Source organism: Grus americana, chromosome 15 (assembly GCF_028858705.1).
Source record: "Grus americana isolate bGruAme1 chromosome 15, bGruAme1.mat, whole genome shotgun sequence".
Taxonomy (NCBI): Eukaryota; Metazoa; Chordata; class Aves; order Gruiformes; family Gruidae; genus Grus; species Grus americana.
In genome coordinates this window covers 17825460-17845462 of record NC_072866.1, presented here as the reverse complement: position 1 = coordinate 17845462, position 20003 = coordinate 17825460, and the positions used below count along the sequence as shown (strand labels likewise).

Below are 20003 nucleotides of genomic sequence, written 5' to 3'. Positions count from 1 at the left end.
TTAATTTAGAATGAGTGCAGTAAGGTCTAGTAGATTCACACAAAGTGGGAACATGAATGGCTCAACGTCCAAGTGGAGAACGGTGACGAGTGGTGTTCCTCAGGGTTCGGTACTGGGACCGGCACTGTTCAACATCTTTGTCAGCGACATGGACAGTGGGATCAAGTGCACCCTCAGCAAGTTTGCTGACGACACCAAGCTGTGTGGTGTGGTCGACACGCTGGAGGGAAGGGATGCCATCCAGAGGGACCTTGACAGGCTGGAGAGGTGGGCCCGTGCGAACCGCATGAAGCTCAGCAAGGCCAACTGCAAGGTCCTGCATATGGGTCGGCACAATCCCAAGCACGACTATAGGCTGGGCGAGGAATGGATTGAAAGCAGCCCCGAGGAGAAGGACTTGGGGGTATTGATTGATGAGAAGCTCAACATGAGCCGGCAGTGTGCGCTTGCAGCCCAGAAAGCTGACCGTGTCCTGGGCTGCATCAAAAGAAGCGTGACCAGCAGGTCGAGGGAGGTGGTCCTGCCCCTCTACTCCGCTCTTGTGAGACCCCACCTGGAGTACTGCATCCAGCTCTGGGGGCCCCAGTACAGGAGAGACATGGAGCTGTTGGAGCGAGTCCAGAGGAGGGCCACGAAGCTGATCGGAGGGATGGAGCACCTCTCCTATGAGGACAGGCTGAGAGAGCTGGGATTGTTCAGCCTGGAGAAAAGGCGGCTCTGGGGAGATCTAATTGCAGCCTTCCAGTATCTGAAGGGGGCCTACAGGAAAGATGGGGAGGGACTGTTTATCAGGGAGTGTAGTGACAGGACAAGGGGTAATGGGTTTAAGCTGAAGGAGGGTCAATTTAGATTAGATGTTAGAAAGAAATTCTTTACTGTTAGAGTGGTGAGGCCCTGGCACAGGTTGCCCAGAGAGGTTGTGGAGGCCCCATCCCTGGAAGTGTTTAAGACCAGGTTGGACGAGGCTTTGGGCAACATGGTCTAGTGGAGGGTGTCCCTGTCCGCAGCAGGGGGCTTGGAACTAGATGATCTTTGAGGCCACTTCCAACCCAAACCATTCTATGATTCTATGAAACAAACAGTCTCTCATTACTGGCTAAACTCAAAAAGTAAGACTGTACTACAAAGCCTGCTTACGAGGATCGTTTCCATTCTAAAGGGAGAAGAGGCAGCAATGATTGCTGTCTTTGTACGAACAAAGTTAATTTCAAATTTGAATTACTTTTTCAACCAAATACTTTATCTTTGTTTCTAGTGAGTCAGTAGTATGGCATCAACTGTGACTTCTCAGTGGCTTGATGCCTCATGTGGCAACAGTGACACAGACTGAGCATCACCTTGGGTAAGGGTGAGAGGGAGGGAGAGCATAAAGAGATAAACAGACTGTCAAAGGTGTAAATAGCGGTGATAACTCGCTGGCTATATATTGCCAAGCAGGTGTTCTGACTTTTGCTTTCTGGGCTAGTTTTGATTCTTTCTCTGCTACTTTTTGTCTTTGTACTGTATACTATTTTCTCTCCTCTAAGGCTAAGCATGGAATTCCCTTATGACTGTTTACTTATATGTATAGCATCTATAGTACTTTTCTCTGAGTTTGGCACCTAGCTGTTACTACAGTGCAAAGAAATAACACCAACAAAACCAGATTTTTTTTTCATGAATAGAGTTGTTGTCATCAGTGTTTTCTGGTAAGATCTGTCTTTTCATGGAAAGGAGTAATAAATCTTTTCTCCTTCATAGTTCTATAATCTTAACAATACAATATAATTTACTGTGAATTCCATCCTTTTTTTTTTTCCCTGATTGTATCTTGCTCTAGGAACACAGAATGCACTTTGGGATGGTGTAGAGGAGGAGGCAGTTGTGTCATTATACATAGTTTTCAATAAATATACATGTCAGGTTATTGGCTTCATAAGGTACCATTAGGGAAAATACCAAGCCCAGCTTTATGAGGGATACCATGGCTGTCCCATTAATACAGCCTGGTGTGGCACACACTCTTCTGCAAGATAGGATTAATTTGGGCTGTGACTGTATGTCCCCATTCACCTTTCCCATCCCAAGCACATTGCAATGGTGTCTCACTTGCAAATACCCAGAGTCCTTGAGGAAATAACCTGGAAATGTAAGCTGGGAAATGGTACAACCTGGTTTCTGTAAGAGAAGTCAGATATTCCAAGCTTGAGGCTTCTGAGATTAGGGACAGCATTTCCAGGGGACTGCCATGGACCTGGGAGCCTCAAGGATGTCAGCATGCCCACTGTAGAAGGTCCAGCTCTGATGAGGGCCTCCCAGCTCTGCAGATGGGAGCCTGGAAGCCTCAGGAACATGAGTTCTGGACAGGATTGCAAAGTTCTGGACTGTGCACTTTAAGCTGAAAGTATAATTACAAATCAGCTCTCAAGGAAAGAAAAATGCCTTTGTTCAGTTTGATCTCTCTGCTGAGCCATCTCCTTTGCCCTGTTTGACAGCAAACAACCCCGGAGGAAAATATGACGTTACGCTTTCAACTGTGTGGCAGTAAAAATGGTGTGTTAAAATGCTCAGAAAGGAAAAGCATTTTTATTGGTGTGTAATGATAAACATATTATTAGCAAAGTATTTAATGAATTGTAGACTTAGTACCCGTTAGCTGAGATGTTTGTGTCTTAAAAAAGAAAAAAAATGTAAAAGGAGGAATTTTCATTATCATCTCTGTTGGACAGCTAGGATAATAATTATTTAATAGAAAATTTTCTTTAAATAGCATTTTCTTCATTGAATATATGTTGTGGTTGTCACAGATTGCTGTTAAGAGAGAGCAGCTCTGGGTATCTTTAATCTTTTGATTTAGTAATTTTTAAGTCAGTAATTTAGCACTGTATTTCCAAATGTAACCTTTAATCCCAAACTGGTTTTGATTTCCCAGTTCTTAGCTCCCTGTGGTCTGGTTTGCATGAGTGGATGGTGGAATGAATTGTCTCCCATGAGACCGTGTATCCAAGATAATGTATTCATAATACAGCATACGTAGGTAGTACAGTTACTGTGGCCCGCGCTTTGGCACAGCTGATCTTCCTGTAGGCAAGGATGCTCTGTAGTAATGTGTAACTCTTGACCTGTGGTATTTCTGTGGTCTCTCTCACTTGCCTTCTGCTATAAATAGGAGAGTATAGATCAGTCATGAGTCAACAGTGAATTGAAAAGTCCAGAAATGGACTGTCAATGTTTAATTTTATACCAGATACCTTTATATTCTTTTCGGCTTTGATACCAAATAGCTGCTATTCTGGTTTTAAAAATAAGGTCAAATATGGAGGCAAATTAAAAAGGAAATTTATCATTGACTCTGCTAAAGACAATATGTAGCCAAACCTAGAAGTTCCTACTTCTGCTGCCTAATAACAAAAAATAAAACTACCAGGCCAGTTTAAATGAACCATGCACATATATTGGCCTGATGCTTTTACATGCAGTCTTCTGTATGGTACTGCAATGGGGTTAGATACTTCTGAATTTAAATCTAACTTCTCTATTGTATTTTTTTAGGCAAATTAACTTAGTTAATTTTTGCCATGTAGAGAAGTATTCCCCTCCACAGCGGGGCATTTCCAGGAAAGCTCCTCTTGTTACTATTGAAGTTGACAGTAAAATTTCCTAACTGGCAGAGGAGATGGCCAAGCTCAAGAGAATTGAACAATGTCAGTGAGAATGAAATACAGACAGCTTCTTTAGACGCTGCTCTGAATTTCTGTGAAACGTGCCTTAAATATGAACTCCAGGGACTGAGATTTTCAAGGCCTGCCATCTTCAATTCTCTGAAATGACAGCTGAATTACATTACTTTGCAAGTTGTGGTCCAGTGCTTCTATCCACTGTTTGTCCACCAGAGAGCACTTTTAACGAGAAAAGGGAGACACATTTATTTTAATAGTTAACGTTAATCATAGGACTTTTGATTTGTAACCTGACCTGCCAAGCAGGCTGGTCAGCAATCTGTTGTCTTAACTGCCAGCTCTGCATCTTCCAGCCTGAGCAGCACCAGGTGCTGAGCTAAATAACAAGGTGATAAACACACACCATAATGACTCAGACAAGGTGTACTATTTTCATTAAATGTTGTCCGTGATTTCACAGATTTATAATTAGAAGCTTTAAGAAACTAAGATGAGTTGACAGGGACAAAATGGAGTCAAATGTAGAAGAGGGACACAGATAAACTCCTTGGTTTCTTCTATTCCCAGAATACTTTTACTATCCCAGATTCCCCACAGCTTTGGCAAGGCCTTACACACCTGCAGTCCTCAAAGGCAGGCTCCACTGATGTCCCTCCTCCCCCCCTCAGTCCTCATTTTAACGAACCTGCAGCTTGACCACACGTTGCCAGCTCTGTCTGTAGCAACTCTCTTTTATTTCTACACAGCTCTTTACCTCAATCACCCAAATTTCTCCATCACTACTGGCTGCTCTTGGTTGGTGTTCAGCATGTTCTTTGGTGACACTACCAAGGAGATGATCTTCCGATCCTTATATTGAGACCTTCTCCAGATACATGTAATCGTGTCAACTTGTGACTTAGCACGACGTCTGATTCTTAGGCCATCTCCTAGACTGGCACTATCACAGTCTTCAGAAACTCTAACAATTACAAGCATTTTACTTTTGGGACAGGAATATATTAGAACTAAAAATAACCTAAGTGCCTGCAAACCCTCTTGGAAGCGAGGGAAGGAAACCAACAAAACCACTCTACATTCATTTTTTAACTTCAAGCACTTTAATGCAATAACAGAAACCAAAAGAATCTTAGACCTCCTCGTACAGACATGCTAGAGGGAGCACAGATCTATTTCTAGCTTTGAAAGTCATTCAGCAAAGGCAGCAGCTCTCTAGACACGCTGAACTGCTCTGCTTGTCCTAAAATCAATGAAAAAGATATTTGATGCTTATGTAGCTGTTATTAATAGTTCTTACTCTCAAATCTTAAGCATTTGACACTTGTTGGCCATCTCTTTTTCTTTGGCTGACCATTAAGGTGAGCATTTAGTGATTTTCCTACTGCCTTTTACTATAATTTTTGCTTTTTTTTTTTTCTTCCATCCATGGCTCTAGATGGTACCTGGGTCTTACACTAGGGAATTTGGTTTTCTTCCTCAGCTGAAAAGAAGACAGAAAAATTTAGCCGTTAGGAAATAATTTCTGTTGAAACAAAACAAAACACTTCGTCTGTGTTCAGTAGCGAATGTTCCTTTTTTAAGTCCTGCCTGCCATTATGTTCTGCAGCCTCTGAGACTGCCAGGACACAGCTGAATGGGAGGTCTCCTCTCTGTTGCCTTGCCCTGCTCCCCCTCAGCCCAGATGGTGCACGGCAGAGGTGACTCACGCTCTCACCTCACTTGGAGATCTTTTGGGAATGACAGTGCTCAGAGCATCCTTCTCCTGGTAACTGGACCACAGAAACACATATGGGGGCTGAGTCACTGTGCCAGATTACTGCAGACTCTTCCGACCCACTTATTTTCCTGTCATTTTGTGACATGTTTAGAAAATCTTTTGCTCATGCTGTTTATTCATTATGAGCTATTTTATCTTTTTTTGGGGCAGAGAGTCTGCTTTTAGGTTTTGATGATATAGCTTAAAATACTAAGAGAGAAAAGAATAATGCATGCTTATGTGATATCTCCAAGCATACAGAGGGTTTCTTGCGCTAAGCCATCAAGAAGCAGAAAAACAGAATTGCAGATTGTGTGTCAGGAATACATGAAAGCACACTGAGAATTCATCCCTAGTTCAATACTATTGCAATTACTCCAGGAATGGATTTGGGCTCTTAGTAAGAGAAATATTTTCTCATAATTCATGTGTTTAAGATTGCTGGGCAGACATTTAAAGCTCAGCTCTGGGGGAAAAACTGACATATTGTAACTGCGTTTTGCTTTACTGATGTTTTTCCTACAACATCAAAAACAATTTCACAGGGACTGGAAAGAACGTACTATCTATTCCAGAGAACAGTGAGTTCAGCAAAGGTTGTTTATATATTGCAAATTTTATGCAAATATCTTGAGCAGCTTTGTGGATAACTTAAACAGGCCTGGAGGGTGTCATTTTAGTACCCTTCACCATGCTGTATCTATAGGGGGAAAGCCATTGCATTCTGCACAGACCAACAACCTGACTGTGCTGCTCTTCTTCGAGAAAAGCACTGGGTGTACAGGGAGCATAACAGTGCTCTCAAATAAGCTGGACAATAGTCTGTGTAACTTCTCCTCTTGCCCGTCTTGCACTCTGATAGATTTGACTTACAACATAGGAAAGAAAGTGCTGCAGAATTAGGCTCAGCCTGTTTCTCCAGCTTCTCTGTAGAAGGTTAGGGGACCCAAAGGAGTTTTGTTTTCTCTACTCTGCAGATTCTTGCTCTCTTTAAGATTCCCAAAAGCTCTTTTTACTTCCTAAAGAGGTCTCACAGTAATACAGATGTGCTCTCAGTCAAACCCTGCTGGCTATCCAACTTTCAAATGAGAAATCCACTGGGATTTGATTTTTTTTTTTTAGAAACAGCATTAACTTCTCCTGGGCCTCCTGTAACTGCTCCACAAACCAGAGCATAAGGGGGGGAAGAAAGGAAGGTTCATATTACCAGTACAGATTGAACAGCCTTTCAAGACCTTTCTTTCCCAGGAGTTCCTCCTCTTCCCTTTTCTTTGAGGGCAGCAAGGTGACTCTTGCCCAGGACAGCAATTGTAGACCTACATTCAGTATTATTTGCTAGCAGATGTGTGATGTGCTTTATAGTTACAAGCAACTATACCTCATGCTTTCATTAACTCAGATGGATGAAACCTTCACATGGTTTTTATGAATATGTCCCATAGCTCTCCTTTAGTCATTTAACCATATCTTTTTATATTTTTTTCATAGTCAGCACCATGGAGTGGATGAAACACAAAGGCTGTTTGGGACACACAGATGGGAGGAAAGATATTCCATGTACTTAAGGGGATTGGTACAGATGGTGGGTTTAGTCTTTGTCCATCATCAAAGCACACTAGGCTACCGAGCTGGGACTCTGGAGAGGTCATCTGGCTTATGACTTTTGGAATTCAGATTGTCACAGAGCTGTTACAGCCCTTAAGTGCTTGGCCACATATTTACTTCTCTCCCGTGAGTTACAAGGCAGGAACAAAGTTTAGGTCTCAGGAAAAAGAGATGCTAAGAATATATATGGAGAGTGCTAGCTATATACTCTGCAGCCAGATTAAAAAAGAGCCAAAATAATGGGAGGAATTGCAACTACAGGTGCAATATGAGCCCAGTACCTTTGCCACAAATTGAGCATCGGGGCTGTAGGGGCTACTGAACATTGATGATCTTGCTCACTTGGAACATACTGCCAACGGTATTTTAAATTCCTGAAAATCCCAAGAGAAGAGCAGTGACATTAGCTTTTGGGAGTTCCTTGAGGAGGGCAGGGAGCCAAACTGATACAGTGAAGTATTTTAATTAGTGTCTTTCAGATCTTCCAAAAATGAAGCCCAATCTACCTGATACAGAAAAAAAGAATATCCTCTCTCTGTATGTCATGGAGATCTCTTGTAGAAACTCACTGGTCTCTTCACTAGTTGAGGGTCTGACCCCTAGATATAATTTGAATACAGCAATTCAATATCGAACATTTCTCACCAAGAAACTGTCATCTGTGTTAACCATGGTCATTTTCCTCAAATATATTAACACTCATTATATTAATGTGACACCCAAACTCCATGAACATTGAATGAATAAGGAGCTGTGAGGCTTGCTTGCATCCCAGCACATTTTGAAGATCGACTCTCCTAAGAGCATAGTGTTTAAGACTGTTAATTGATAGAAGTAATTTCAGTGCCATTTAGCATGATGGATCTCAAGAGTAAAACAGGCTTTGCTTGTGATCAGCATGAATAATGTGGGGAGCCCAAGTAAGAATAATCATCAGTATAAACATCTCTGCCTCCACATGTCCTAAACACATACAGAAGTGAACCATGGACTAGCCCTGAGGCTAGCGTGCTGATCTTCCCAGTAAAAGTCAGTCTGACAAGACAGATGTATGGTGGGAGAGCAGATCCCCAGCGGAGGTGACAGTGGCACCTGAACAAGGAAAAGAGGTCAGCAATAAAGGTTATCATCAGAGGTATTTCACTGCTGTATTTCGGAAAGGGAGAAGTAAAAAGGCAGCAGGAATAGCTGTTATAGTACAGTGAAAGTAGTGGAATAGGCAAGATGGAGTTAACCATAGCAGCAAATAATAAAAAGATCAACATGTTTTAATAGCACGAGGAAGGCAGCTGAAGGACAGCTCCCTGCCAAGACCTGTGTTCCATGCAGAGGCAGCAGTGAGAATAAAAGCTCTTGGGTTATGATTAAAATCTTATTTGTGCCAGAAACACCTACTTTTTCCACTCCTCACTTAATTCAATAATTTGACTGCATTATCCTTCGTGTGGTTGCTCTCACATACACGCACACTCTAATCTTTCAGGTTTTCTCCTTTGAAATACCACTGTGACAACCCATGTTCTGAGAGCACTTCAGCTACCCTTCAGGTGCTTAGGCAACAGGCAATCCCCCCTTCAGGCACAGGATTATGAAACAAGGACTCGGAGATCTGTGGGTGAGAATAGCGTTGGTGACATCTGAGTTGAAGAATGTACAGTTAATCACAAAGGCTCTTTTCTGTATTCTTCAGGGTGTGATTTCAAAATGGAAGTCCCTGATGCAGCCCTCAGAACCAACACCTGAGCCTTGGCTGCTAATATGGTTGAGATGCTAAAATAAAACATTTGCCAGGAAGCTAACGCTGAAGTTTGCTAGCTTCCAGGGGAATCATTCAGTATAGCAGCTGTCAGGATAAGTTTCAATAAGAACTGAAGGTGCTGTTTCTGCTAATGTTACTGGTTTTCTTTCTTTTTGAGCCGTCTTCTGTATTTTGACATTAGTGGACTTTCTGCACACATAAAGGATTTGAAGCACTCATGTCAACCATGGAAGACATTCACCCAAGGCACGAGACCTCAAAATAGTTAGATGCCAAATTACGATGACAGTTTCCAGATCTTTAGTATCAGGGCTAAGTCATTAATAAGATCACAAAGTTAGTTGGTAGTAGAATATAAACCTTGTCTTGGCTGTGCCAAATAATGTATCGGCTTCTGCTGTCCCTTCCCAGGCTCCCTGTTATTCCCACTCTTGCTCTTTTCCCCAGTGAAAACTGTTGCTGCAGTGTGTGCAACATGGCACATCTGTCTTTTCATGACTACTAAATACACAGATGCCTGTTCCAGAATGTTTGGTCATTCAAGAAAGCAAACGGCATTGAAAGTAATCTGCACTGACAGATATGACCTGCACACAAATTAGATCCCAGTAAGACAAGTAATCAAGGGCTCAACAGGCATTTAGTACCTTTTGCTGTCCGTTAAAATTGGTGAATGAACAGTATCAGTACCCCAAGGTTAAACCTCTGCATTTCAAGCTGATGCACAGGTCCCAGGAAAGGGACAGCATCACATATTCAGATGAGATCTGGCCCATCCCATCAATGCAGGATGGAGTTTGCATGTCTCTGATGGTGCTTTTTCTGTTTCTGCAGGATGGATGACATCCAGCTGTGCAAAGACATTATGAACCTTAAGAAAGAACTGCAGAGTTTGGTAGCAATCCCAGGTAATGGCTATCTCCAGCCCAATATTAGGATAATGCTGGGGTGATGCATGGGTGGGGATGGTGTCAGGAATAATCAGAAATCTTCCCCCAAGGTTGAGTTTCATATCTCTTTCTTCTAGCTGTTATTTTTTCCTTCCCATCTTTAGTCTCCTGGTCTCCAAATTTCTTTTGATGCTGTATTTCATTGCTCCATTGGCAGCAACCCTACAAATATCACTCAGACAAGGTACACATTCCTTAGTTCTTGCACTCCCTTGACAATCTCAAGGGAACCAAGTGGTATAGAGATTGTCAGGTAGAAAAGAGAGAGTGCTGAGATACCTGTGATACAAAGGAGAAAAGAGAAGGATTTGTAACCATCACTGTGAATGTGATTTTTTTTCCCCGCTTGATATACCAATTCATTGTCACACCTGTAGTTAAATCTACTTTCTAGATTAAAGTAAAACAGGTTTCTACAAAAAGCGAGGGGCAAAAGTCTGCTTTGTGTTTTGCCTTAATTCTCTGCAAATTCACTGCTCTAGGGAGTGACAGTTGCAGGCAGTGTTGCAGTCCAACTCCAGGTGAAATCAATGAGAAATTTTGCTTCACTACAGCCCTCCTCTGTTCAAGAAAAACAGTACAGACAGACCCTGCAAAACACTCAGCAACAGTAGTGGGCCATTTACACTAGTGTTACTGCATGGCCTCTAGCACCCTTCAGAAATAATTTGCTGCTGCTTAACTATTAAGGACAAATTTTCACTCACCTTTGGTTATCCTCATTTTTCCTGCCAACATTTTATTTTACAATGTTAAAGGACAACTTTCTCCCCAGAAAGGAGACAGAACGTCACTCATTAAATGGGAAACAGGCATCTACTCCGAGGCCATCCATTCTTAGTTGTATAAGAACTTTTCCACTTTTCTTTGCACCCAAAAGTGGATTCATAATTTTTCTTTATACTTCTTAGAAATTAAAAATGTGACCTATAAGTAACTAACAACACTGTTTGTACATTACTGGTTTAAATGATAGTGGAAAGGATTATGAATCCTAGAAAATACGAAAATACGAGTGATTCTCCTTGCCTCTTCTAGTCTGCAGCTTTCCTACCCGTACTTTCAACTGAGAGTTAAGGTTGGTCAGTTTTCTTTTTTGTGGATTTTTTTTTAACCTTTTAGAAACTGTTTTCCATTCACAAAGTCTTAAGCGGAGATCCACAGACAGCAGTTTCTGCTTAGCACTTTGCAAATGTCAGCAAACTTCAGAATTAAGTATGCACAGTTCCAGCAGCACCACCTTTTGGCAGACTCACAAGAATACTTTTGTCTTAAAGACGACAAAAGCCTGCTGGCATTCACACAGAATGCAGGGCTGACACAACATGTGCCTAACCTAGAAAAACACTTTGCAGAAACAGGTTCGTTTTTAACACCTTTATCATATTTTTCCCATTAGTATACAATTTGTATAGAGACCTGCTCTTTGGTTTCAGTAGACCTGGTTTAGACAATTTCAGTAGACACCAGACTTCCAGTACACAGAGTATGCAGTACTTTGCCACAATTCAGGATGCACATCTTTGGCAGGCAGTTTCTGGAAGGATATAATGGGAGAGCACACCTCAGGCTGGGAGGAAGACAGATTGAAAGGAAGTAGAAAGTAGCTTCTGCCTTCAGTAGTGAGAGAAGGAGATCCCTTGCTCTGTAGACATAAGAGGCAAAGCAAAGAAATGCAGTGTTCTAAGCATTCTCCTTTTTTCTCTGCTGCAAATTCAGCATTAATCACAGGAATTCTCCATAGGTAACAACACAGAGGTCTTGAAATATTCATAGCAGTCAACAACCACCTGCCTTTATCATTTCTAAAAGATAAACCACAGAAAATAACATCCCAGACAAAGCAGCCTTATGTTATATTACAGATTATTGCCTCTGCTACTGGCAGACCATAATTTAAAATTCTCCAATGAGTATCACTGAGATTGAGACTTACAGAAGTTCATTGTCTCAGAAATACATTCAAGGTGCTTTTATCTCACATTGAATGGATTGTTGCAGAATGGATTTGTTGCAGAAATTCCCAGCAGTATGCATCCTGAAGCCCATGATCCAAAATTAAGCTGTATTAAACAGCTACTCTCAAATGTCTGATTTTAGCTGTTTAAAATCTCTTTTAAGTTCAATCAGCAGACATAACATAGCTCAGATGCATCAGACTGCAGGCAGCTCGCCCTTCTTCCCACAACTCTTATTGTACCTAATTTTATGGTTCTCTAAACGCATTTCTACTGCTCAAACCCAAAATTCTTGATTTAATGCAAAGTGTCTTCTCAGCTAATCAACATTTTCAACTTCTTGAGAAAGCCAGAGGCAAATCCCAGCCCACATATTTCCTCATCTCTGCCTCACTTGTAGTTAAGAGAAATCTTCAAACCTAGCATTTGCTTTATAGCCTTAAACTACAGCTCTGTAATCCCTAACATTCATGAGTTTTACTTTGTGAGAGGCACATCTTTCATGTCACAAAAATCATTGTTTATAGACAACCTAGTCATTACAGACTGGCCAATTATCAAGGACAATATATTAAGTATTCAGATTTTTGAAGCACAGAGAAAGTAAACACTTCCATTTATTTTTCCACATTTTACAATTGATGCTATTTGTGTGGATTTGCAGCTTACTTGCCTTACCAGATAAGAGAAAAAAAAAAAGTGTTGTGGTCAACAGCCAAAACTGTCACAAAATACAGAGCAATGGTTCCTTTTGGTGTCGTCTCATTTCCCTTGAGGTCAAAGGGAATTTGTACCATGGGTTTCAATGAAGCATCCTAGACTATTTTCTTACCAAAGCTCTTTAAAAAATTCAAAGCTGTGTCTTGCAGAGTAATTTAATATTAAAAGTAAGCTTGGCAAGCCCCACAGTCTCTCCAGACCATTAAGCTCATGAGACACAACAGCAAGTGGAAGAGAGAAACAAGGCAGTGACCAAAACGTGCTGGGGTGTTGGTGACTCAGGTCTGAAGAACCATTGATTTCAATCAGCAATTCATTCTTAGACATCTGCAATGTCCACCCCCCTAGCCCCTAGAATCCAAAGTAATAGCATCTTTTCTCTGTTTTTGACCAGAAAAAGAAAAAACAAAGATGGAGAAACAAAGAGAGGATGAACTGATTCAGAAGATCCATAGACTGGTACAAAAAAGAGATTTTCTTGTAGATGATGCAGAAGTGGAGAGATTACGGTAAGAACTAAAAGCAACTGAACTTATTTGTGAGATTTCACAGGTCTAATACTGCACTGGAGTGAGTGACAAAGTTTACATTGATGCTAAAGGAAGAGAATTGGTCCTTTAAAACAACTTGGAAATTAAAAGCCTCCTCCTGCTTCCATAGGGAAAACATTAAAACTAGATTATTGCACTTCTGTGGCTCTTGATCCAATTAATGATTCAGTCATCTCATGATTACAGCAGGGTTTGGTCTCTTACCTTGCTACCAGAAAGTGTCTGGGCATTTACCATTAAAAAGAAGGATTTTTGCTGCTACCAGAGGATCCTCATGGCATGAGTAGACATGAAATGGAATTCTACAAGGGGCATATTTGTAGACATCTAAAATCTGCCTTTTTTGAAAAATTAATGTGCTCAGGTTTTATTATTACTATTCGTACCTTCCCATAGTAAAAAAAAAAAAAAAGAATGCAATCACTAACACAGGTCTACCTAACCTAAAGCATAAGTGAGTTCAGAATGGTTTCATCTCAGTATCTTAGCCCAAAGTTGCTGAGAAACCTGTGGTCTTTCTCAAAAGTTCATTTCCAGCTGCTGCACCAAGATCCCAACACTCTACAAATAGTCAGAATTTCGCTATTACTTCCCCGTCTCTTTCTACAGTAAAGATTCAAGGCTCATCAATCCATTTATCCTAAATGACAGTATCTCTTCCAACACATTTAAATCCTAAGCAAGCAAAGGGCAGGAGAAGAAAGCTTGCCAGAGCCCTGCAGCTGATCAAAGAGCTGGCCAAAGTCAGCAGCTGGCAGGAAGCCTGAGCTAGTAACATAATCCAGAGCTCTCAACCGCTAGTGCGATGTGCAAATTGCAAAAGCCTCAGCAGCAGCCAGGCCATACAGAAGCCTAATTGTAGGCTGCTGCATATGTACTGCTAAGCACTACGCTGATGTGAACACATTAGTGTCAATTCACATTTGCAGTAAAACCTGAGGCTTTTCTTTAAAACACTTGATAATAAAATCTGCTTTTCCTCTGAACTGAAATATTCAGTGTGCTCATTGCTAATGTTTAAATAACAAAACAGCAAAGAAACTAATATGGAAATATTGTTAATAGATACAATCAAGGTTAGCAACGCAATCTTTTTATTTTGGGCCATCTTAAGGCAAAGAGAAATATATTTGGTTTTGGTAGACACTAACAGCAGAAGATGACAAGATCCAGTTGTTTGTCTAAGCAGGCCTTTACAAATAAGCCATACAATCACAGCAATATGTATCCTGTGCTTTACTTTGTAGAGGAAGCATTGTGAAGCACTTGTGAGGCCAACTTCAAATATGTGATAATTATGGTAAATAGGTGATACATCATGGTTTAGATCCACTGACTAGGGAATGTAATGAATCCAACACTGTCAGAGACAAGTGAAGGACCCTGGGGAAAATTCTGTCTTTGAATTCTGCAAGAAGTTTGTTACTGATTTTATTTAGGAAAATATTTTGCTCTTTAATAATAAAAAAATGTTTTTCAAAAGAACAAGTGAATTGTTTACTAGTGATTTGATCCTAGCTACTCCAGCTTTTACTGTCCCATTTACAGAGAAACCCGTTATTTCTGTAACAGATTTATTTTCCTTTTTTCCCCACCAGAGAGAAAGAAGAAGACAAAGAGATGGCTGAATTCCTTCGCACCAAGTTAAAACCCTTAGACAAAGCAACACAGTCTCCTACCAGTGAGTTCTTAAACATGGAAAAAAACCCCCAAGAACAATAGGAAAAACTCCAAAGACAGCTGGATAAAAGAGCATTTTATTTTCAAAGGCCATGCTGGGCCAGCCTCTGCCCAAAGCTAGGCTAATCTAGCTAGATAACCCCAAAACAAGATAGCATGTCAGCAGTTGCTGGCCTCAGAATTCAGAAGCCCAGTTACCCCTTAAAACTGAATCCAAGTCATCTATGGCTGCTTTAAAATTGCTTCATCTGTTTTGAATATGCAAAGTAGATTTGAATACGCATTGCCACAACCTGCTTTTGTAAGCAACTAGATTTATTTTTGCCAGTCATTTTCCCATCTGGTTCTACAAAAATAACTGGGGAAAAAGTCCTAGGATATATGCTAGGGTATCTGAAGCAAAGTTTGCCTGCTTTATGGCAGGCAAGATGGAAACTAGAGAAAAGACTGCAAACTTCCACAGCTGCCCCAAATGTCTTACATCTTACCAGCATAAATAGGCTTTTCAATTACCTCAACCCAAATCCCTTACAGCCAGAACTGCAAACACACTAATTTCTCAGAAACTAAGTGGATCACGTGATCCCTTGGAAGCTTTTAGCTGCAACTTTCAAACAAGACTGTCACAGCATGAGCTCTGAAAGTTAACAGCTTGATTTTGACCTGTCTCAAACTGAGCTCTTGGGCAGAGAGGTAGTCAAATGAGAGCAGTGCCACCCTTAGAAATTGAATTTAGTCCACCAGCTGAAGATGTTTGGATCCAAACACACTGCCATTTTGCACAGAGGGATGTGGAATGACTGTGAAGTTCAAGGTTGATAGAGACATTTTAAGATGCATCATTAATTTATACCCTTTTGCAACAGGGAGCATGACTCATCTCCCTTGTTAGTTTACTTCATGTCATTGCTTTTAAATGCAGTGTTAAGAGATAAAAAGATTCTTTTCACCCTGAAAATTTAAAACCTACCTTTATCATGTTCTCCCAATTACGACATCCAAGTTGACGAAAGGAACTCTAGCAATATTTTTGTTCTTCACCTCTTAGTTGTTGGGGTTTAAACACAGTAAAATGACTTTCTGTAGAAGGACAAGATGCCAGAGGTTTACCCTCCCATGGAGATGTCTGGATTCCTTAACCCCCTCTTAACTCCCTCTTCAGAGATAAGACTTCCTGAGCAGTTTGAATCCACATACCAGCTTGGTTACTACCAAAGTGTTAGATGTATTGTTTAAATAAAAGGTAAAAAATTAAAGATGGGGGAAGGGCAGGAAAGGCTTGCATTCTTTAAGCCAGAAGTAAGAAGAAATAGTTTGACCAGCTCTTGGTTTTAATGGTTTCTTGTTTTGAACATTGCAGGCAGCCCAGTAGAAAAGAAGGCAGAACCTCCTCCAAGCAAGCCCACCATTGCCAAAGCAGGATTGGCTATTATTAAAGATTGTTGTGGGGCCACACAGTGCAACATCATGTAGCTTTGGGCTCTCTGCCACGTTTGTCTTTGCAAATGTTTTCATTGAATGAAACTGTAGGGTGAGGGGAACTAACAGCATCCTGCTAATGGAGTCAAGAGTAACTGGTACAACAGTAATATATGGAATGTACAATGGCAGGTTCTTCACTGTTGCATGGATCACTCAACACGCATGCCTAAACAAAATAAATCTATATAGTGGCTGTCCAGTGACCAGAAAAGATCTGTAGTAGAGTCAACAAAAACATCCCAGTAATAGAAGTGAATGAAAAGAAGGTATATTTCATTCAGTAAGGTATAAACCAGCAATTTTAATAGGCCATCGCTTTATAAGATTTTGTTGTACACTTCCCCCTTGACAAACAACACTCAAAAATTGCTGAAATAGCCCATTTTGGCTACTTTTCAAAACAAAAGCCACAAGTAGCAATGCTGTATATAGCGCAACTGATAGATGAAGCAACTTCAGGATAACTGATGTTGCATACAAAATACTTACCAAACTAGGGTGATGTTCAACTACTTTGCTGTGGAGTTTTACTTTCAATTCTTCCTAAAGAATGAGGATCGGTGACAAGGATGCTGCAAGTAGAGATAGATTTTTATATCCCATATGACATCTAAATTACTCAAGTCAAATGAATATTGCTTGCACCAGGGAAAATAAATCTCTGCTAAAGGTTTGGCAAGCACAGCTACAGTAATCTGCAAATAGACCATGTAAGTCCAAAACCGTGTCATCTCTCTTAGATCTCCACCTCACACTGAGTCAGAGAAATATTTGGCCAGAGTTTTGTCCACCATTAGAAGTTACATGCAGTATGAGATTGCATATCACTGGTAGGTTGCTGGGAGGATGGAAGACAAAATTTAACTAATATTTAAAACAACGCTTAAAACAACTATTGCTTGAGTATTTCATGACCATAAGAATATAAACTGCTAAGCATAGGAAGACACTAGCCACCCAAGACAAATTGACTACAAGACAGATATACAAATACAGAAGTAGATGTTTGTAGTAGGAACATCACATTCTACACAAAATGGGTTTAAAATTAAGGGAAATACAGACAGACTTATCTATGTTTCACCATTAAATGTGTTTCTGGTCTCTATGCAGATTAAGCCTTGTGGAATCCAATATCTTTATATTAGCTGTCAGTAGCCGGTTTGTCTGTGTGATGGTATTCCATATAAATGTACTGTGATAGGTGTAAATAGTAAAATAAATGTACATGGGTCTAATGTGAAAATCTCAGGCTTAGAAATAACAGATAGCAAAAAGTTCCTAAAATGAAGTTTTTTCAAGAGGAACTTCCATTTTGTGACGCCAGCTAAGTGAAGTGTGCACTTACATACAAAGGAACCACAGTTATAGGAAAGGAGAAAAAATGAACAGCAGTTATGTAAAAAGAATAAACCGTAATATTTTTTAGAGAAAGCAAGTATCTTACTAAGGTTCAAGGAGACAGACACCATCTAAAGTAACTCAGACTATTCTTGTACAAATAAAACCTAATCCCTAGCATGGGACTGGTTTGATGAAGAACCTTTGCATTTCCAGAATCATGTTTCAGTATTGCAGACGCACTTGAGACAAAGAACCTACGTCACCAAGTTCCTTAAGGTTTAAGGACCAAGGAGGAAAACGTACAAAAGGTGTCCACTAAGACAGGAAGCACTTTAATTACTTTGACCAAAGATGCAGGACAGAGGACAACACATATCCAGAGGTTGAACAGTCACTTATGGTTCTTGCATCCTTGTTGATACATACAACACATTAAGCTCTGTGGCTGTTGATACCTACTGTATCTGGTATGGGTTGGACTCTATAGCACCTGCGTACGCTAACAGTTACGGGGACGCTGCTTGTAAGGGAGAATGCACACGGGGAGAAACACCCACCGTTGTCTGTAAAATTCAGTCTCTTGAATTTGCTGGTACCAACAGAGACTTCAGGAATTGTCAGTACCTTAAGACGTGACGCAGGTGTTCAACGCCATTAAGGGCAAATAGAATTCGGGGAAAAAACCCGTAGTGAAGCACCAAACCTAAAGCCTTAGGAGGATCAACTGCTACAACCAAGTACTGTGAGCACTGGCAAGTGAAAGCTCCTGAAGGACTTGGCATGGTTTTTGTAGGGGCAAGAGGTGACTTGGGCAGATCAGCCTGGTTCAAACCAGGCTGCGCCGATAGTCGGAGTGATCCCTGCAGCTGCACAGAGTTTGGAGTCCCTTGGCAGGAAGGGTGAAAGCAGTAGAATGTAGGTTTGTACGAGAAGGTGTCATTAACAGGAAATGGAGCTAGGCATTTCTGGGACACAGCATTCACGACTAGGCTACAGAGCTCCCTCGCTTAATTAAAATGCAGAGAAACCACAGCAAGTATGAATCTAATATTCTTACAGTTAGTGCTGGTAGCCAGTGCCCCAAAGGGACTTCACTCCAGCAGTACTAATGAGGGTGAGCTTCATTTTCAGTAGTTCTGGCCTGGCTCAGCTGAAGGGTTTGCTTTGTGTGATTTTTGTTTGGGTTTAATTAGCAAATGCCTCAGTTCTGTTTTTATTTGGGTGGGTGGGAACAGCCTGCCTGCAGCGCAGCAGCGGTTCTCTAGAAGGGGCCAGTGATGCTGCTTAGCAATAAAGTCCTGGATTTTTTAGGCTGTGAGCTCAGATTCTCACCTGTGTTCCACACTGCCTTAGTGTCATCCATCCAGAACACGGCAGAGCCCAAATGGCTTCCTTCAAACATAAAGTTAAGAAGGAATTAAGTGTGTAGAAATTCTGGTCCTTGTCTTTATACATCAGACTAAACCACTGGGTATTGCCAAGTACAGTGAGGGGCTTCGTAGCTTCCCTGATCCTTTGAACATGGCACGTTCTACAATCCCCATATGTAAAGTCAGCAGGGAACACCAGACACGTACCTTTAGGTGACTCTGTCGAGTAACCGGCATCGTTTCAGAGCTGGTTTTCAGGTATCTCTTACTGTCTGCAAAGAGGGACAGCGGTTGACTGAAGCACCCAAAACTCTCTTCTGGAAATCCCGGCTGTTTATCACTTCAGGAAGAAGGCAAGGCCTCAGACAAAGATGACAATTTACAGTGGATTTGACCAGTATTTCCTTGTGAACTGCTAAACACGACTATATTCAGGAAAGGATCTTGGTCTACTGAGAAAAACAAGAAGTGCTGAAGTGCTATTTGTACTCGTCACCAGTTCTACCAGCAAACGGTTCTCTTGTACCTTCCCCTCGGCCTAATCTCTTCAAAGTTAAACACATTTCCAAATAAATGAAGCTGCTGTGTTGTACTAAGCATGTGTTTCTTCCTCTTACTGAAGGAAGTAAGTGGTTGTGGAGCAGAGTGGGGTGTACTCATGCTGCTATGCTTTTCAAAAAGAATGGGATTATTATTCTGCAGGAAAGGAATAATTTGATAAGTTAATGATGCTACTGAAATAAAAACAAAGGATTTTATCTCACTGAAAAAACATAGTTTCCCCAATGACATTCCACAAACAAGCCACCAAAAGCGCCAATCTCATTCTGCTCCTGCAGCCCAGAGCACTGCACAGACCAGAGAACTGTTCCCAGCCCCGCACTGGAAGATAAAGGTCCCTGTATATTTGAGTATAGAAAACATTGCCAAGCCAGAAGGGCTTAACAGCAATTCAAAACCACCCCCCAAGCCCCCACCAAACCCTGAGCACTCTGGGCTGCTCAGAGTGGTTTTACAGCTGCTACCTGTGGCGTAGGGCTCCGGGGACCTCGGGGACCAGAGACGCTGTGGCTGGATACAGGGGATGAGATGGACTCAGGTGTGCCTGGGGGTGGATCTCCTGTCACTGCTGCGCTCTCACCGCCCCAGCCTTCCTCTAGCAGGAGGCC

At 41.3% G+C, this 20003-nt stretch overlaps 1 protein-coding gene across 5 annotated transcripts in view; it reads left to right on the top strand.

The window, feature by feature from the left end:
• Nucleotides 1–19431, top strand: part of LOC129213207 (bMERB domain-containing protein 1) — a 73508-nt gene extending 54077 nt beyond the window's left edge. For all 5 annotated transcript variants that reach the window (XM_054842844.1, XM_054842843.1, XM_054842840.1 and 2 more), the window contains 4 exons: nt 9614–9687; nt 12802–12916; nt 14557–14639; nt 15999–19431. In XM_054842844.1, the coding sequence (XP_054698819.1) occupies nt 9614–9687; nt 12802–12916; nt 14557–14639; nt 15999–16111 (385 nt within the window). In that variant the 3' untranslated portion in view covers nt 16112–19431. The remainder of the gene's footprint in view (nt 1–9613; nt 9688–12801; nt 12917–14556; nt 14640–15998) is intronic.
• Nucleotides 19432–20003: the final 572 nt, after the last annotated feature.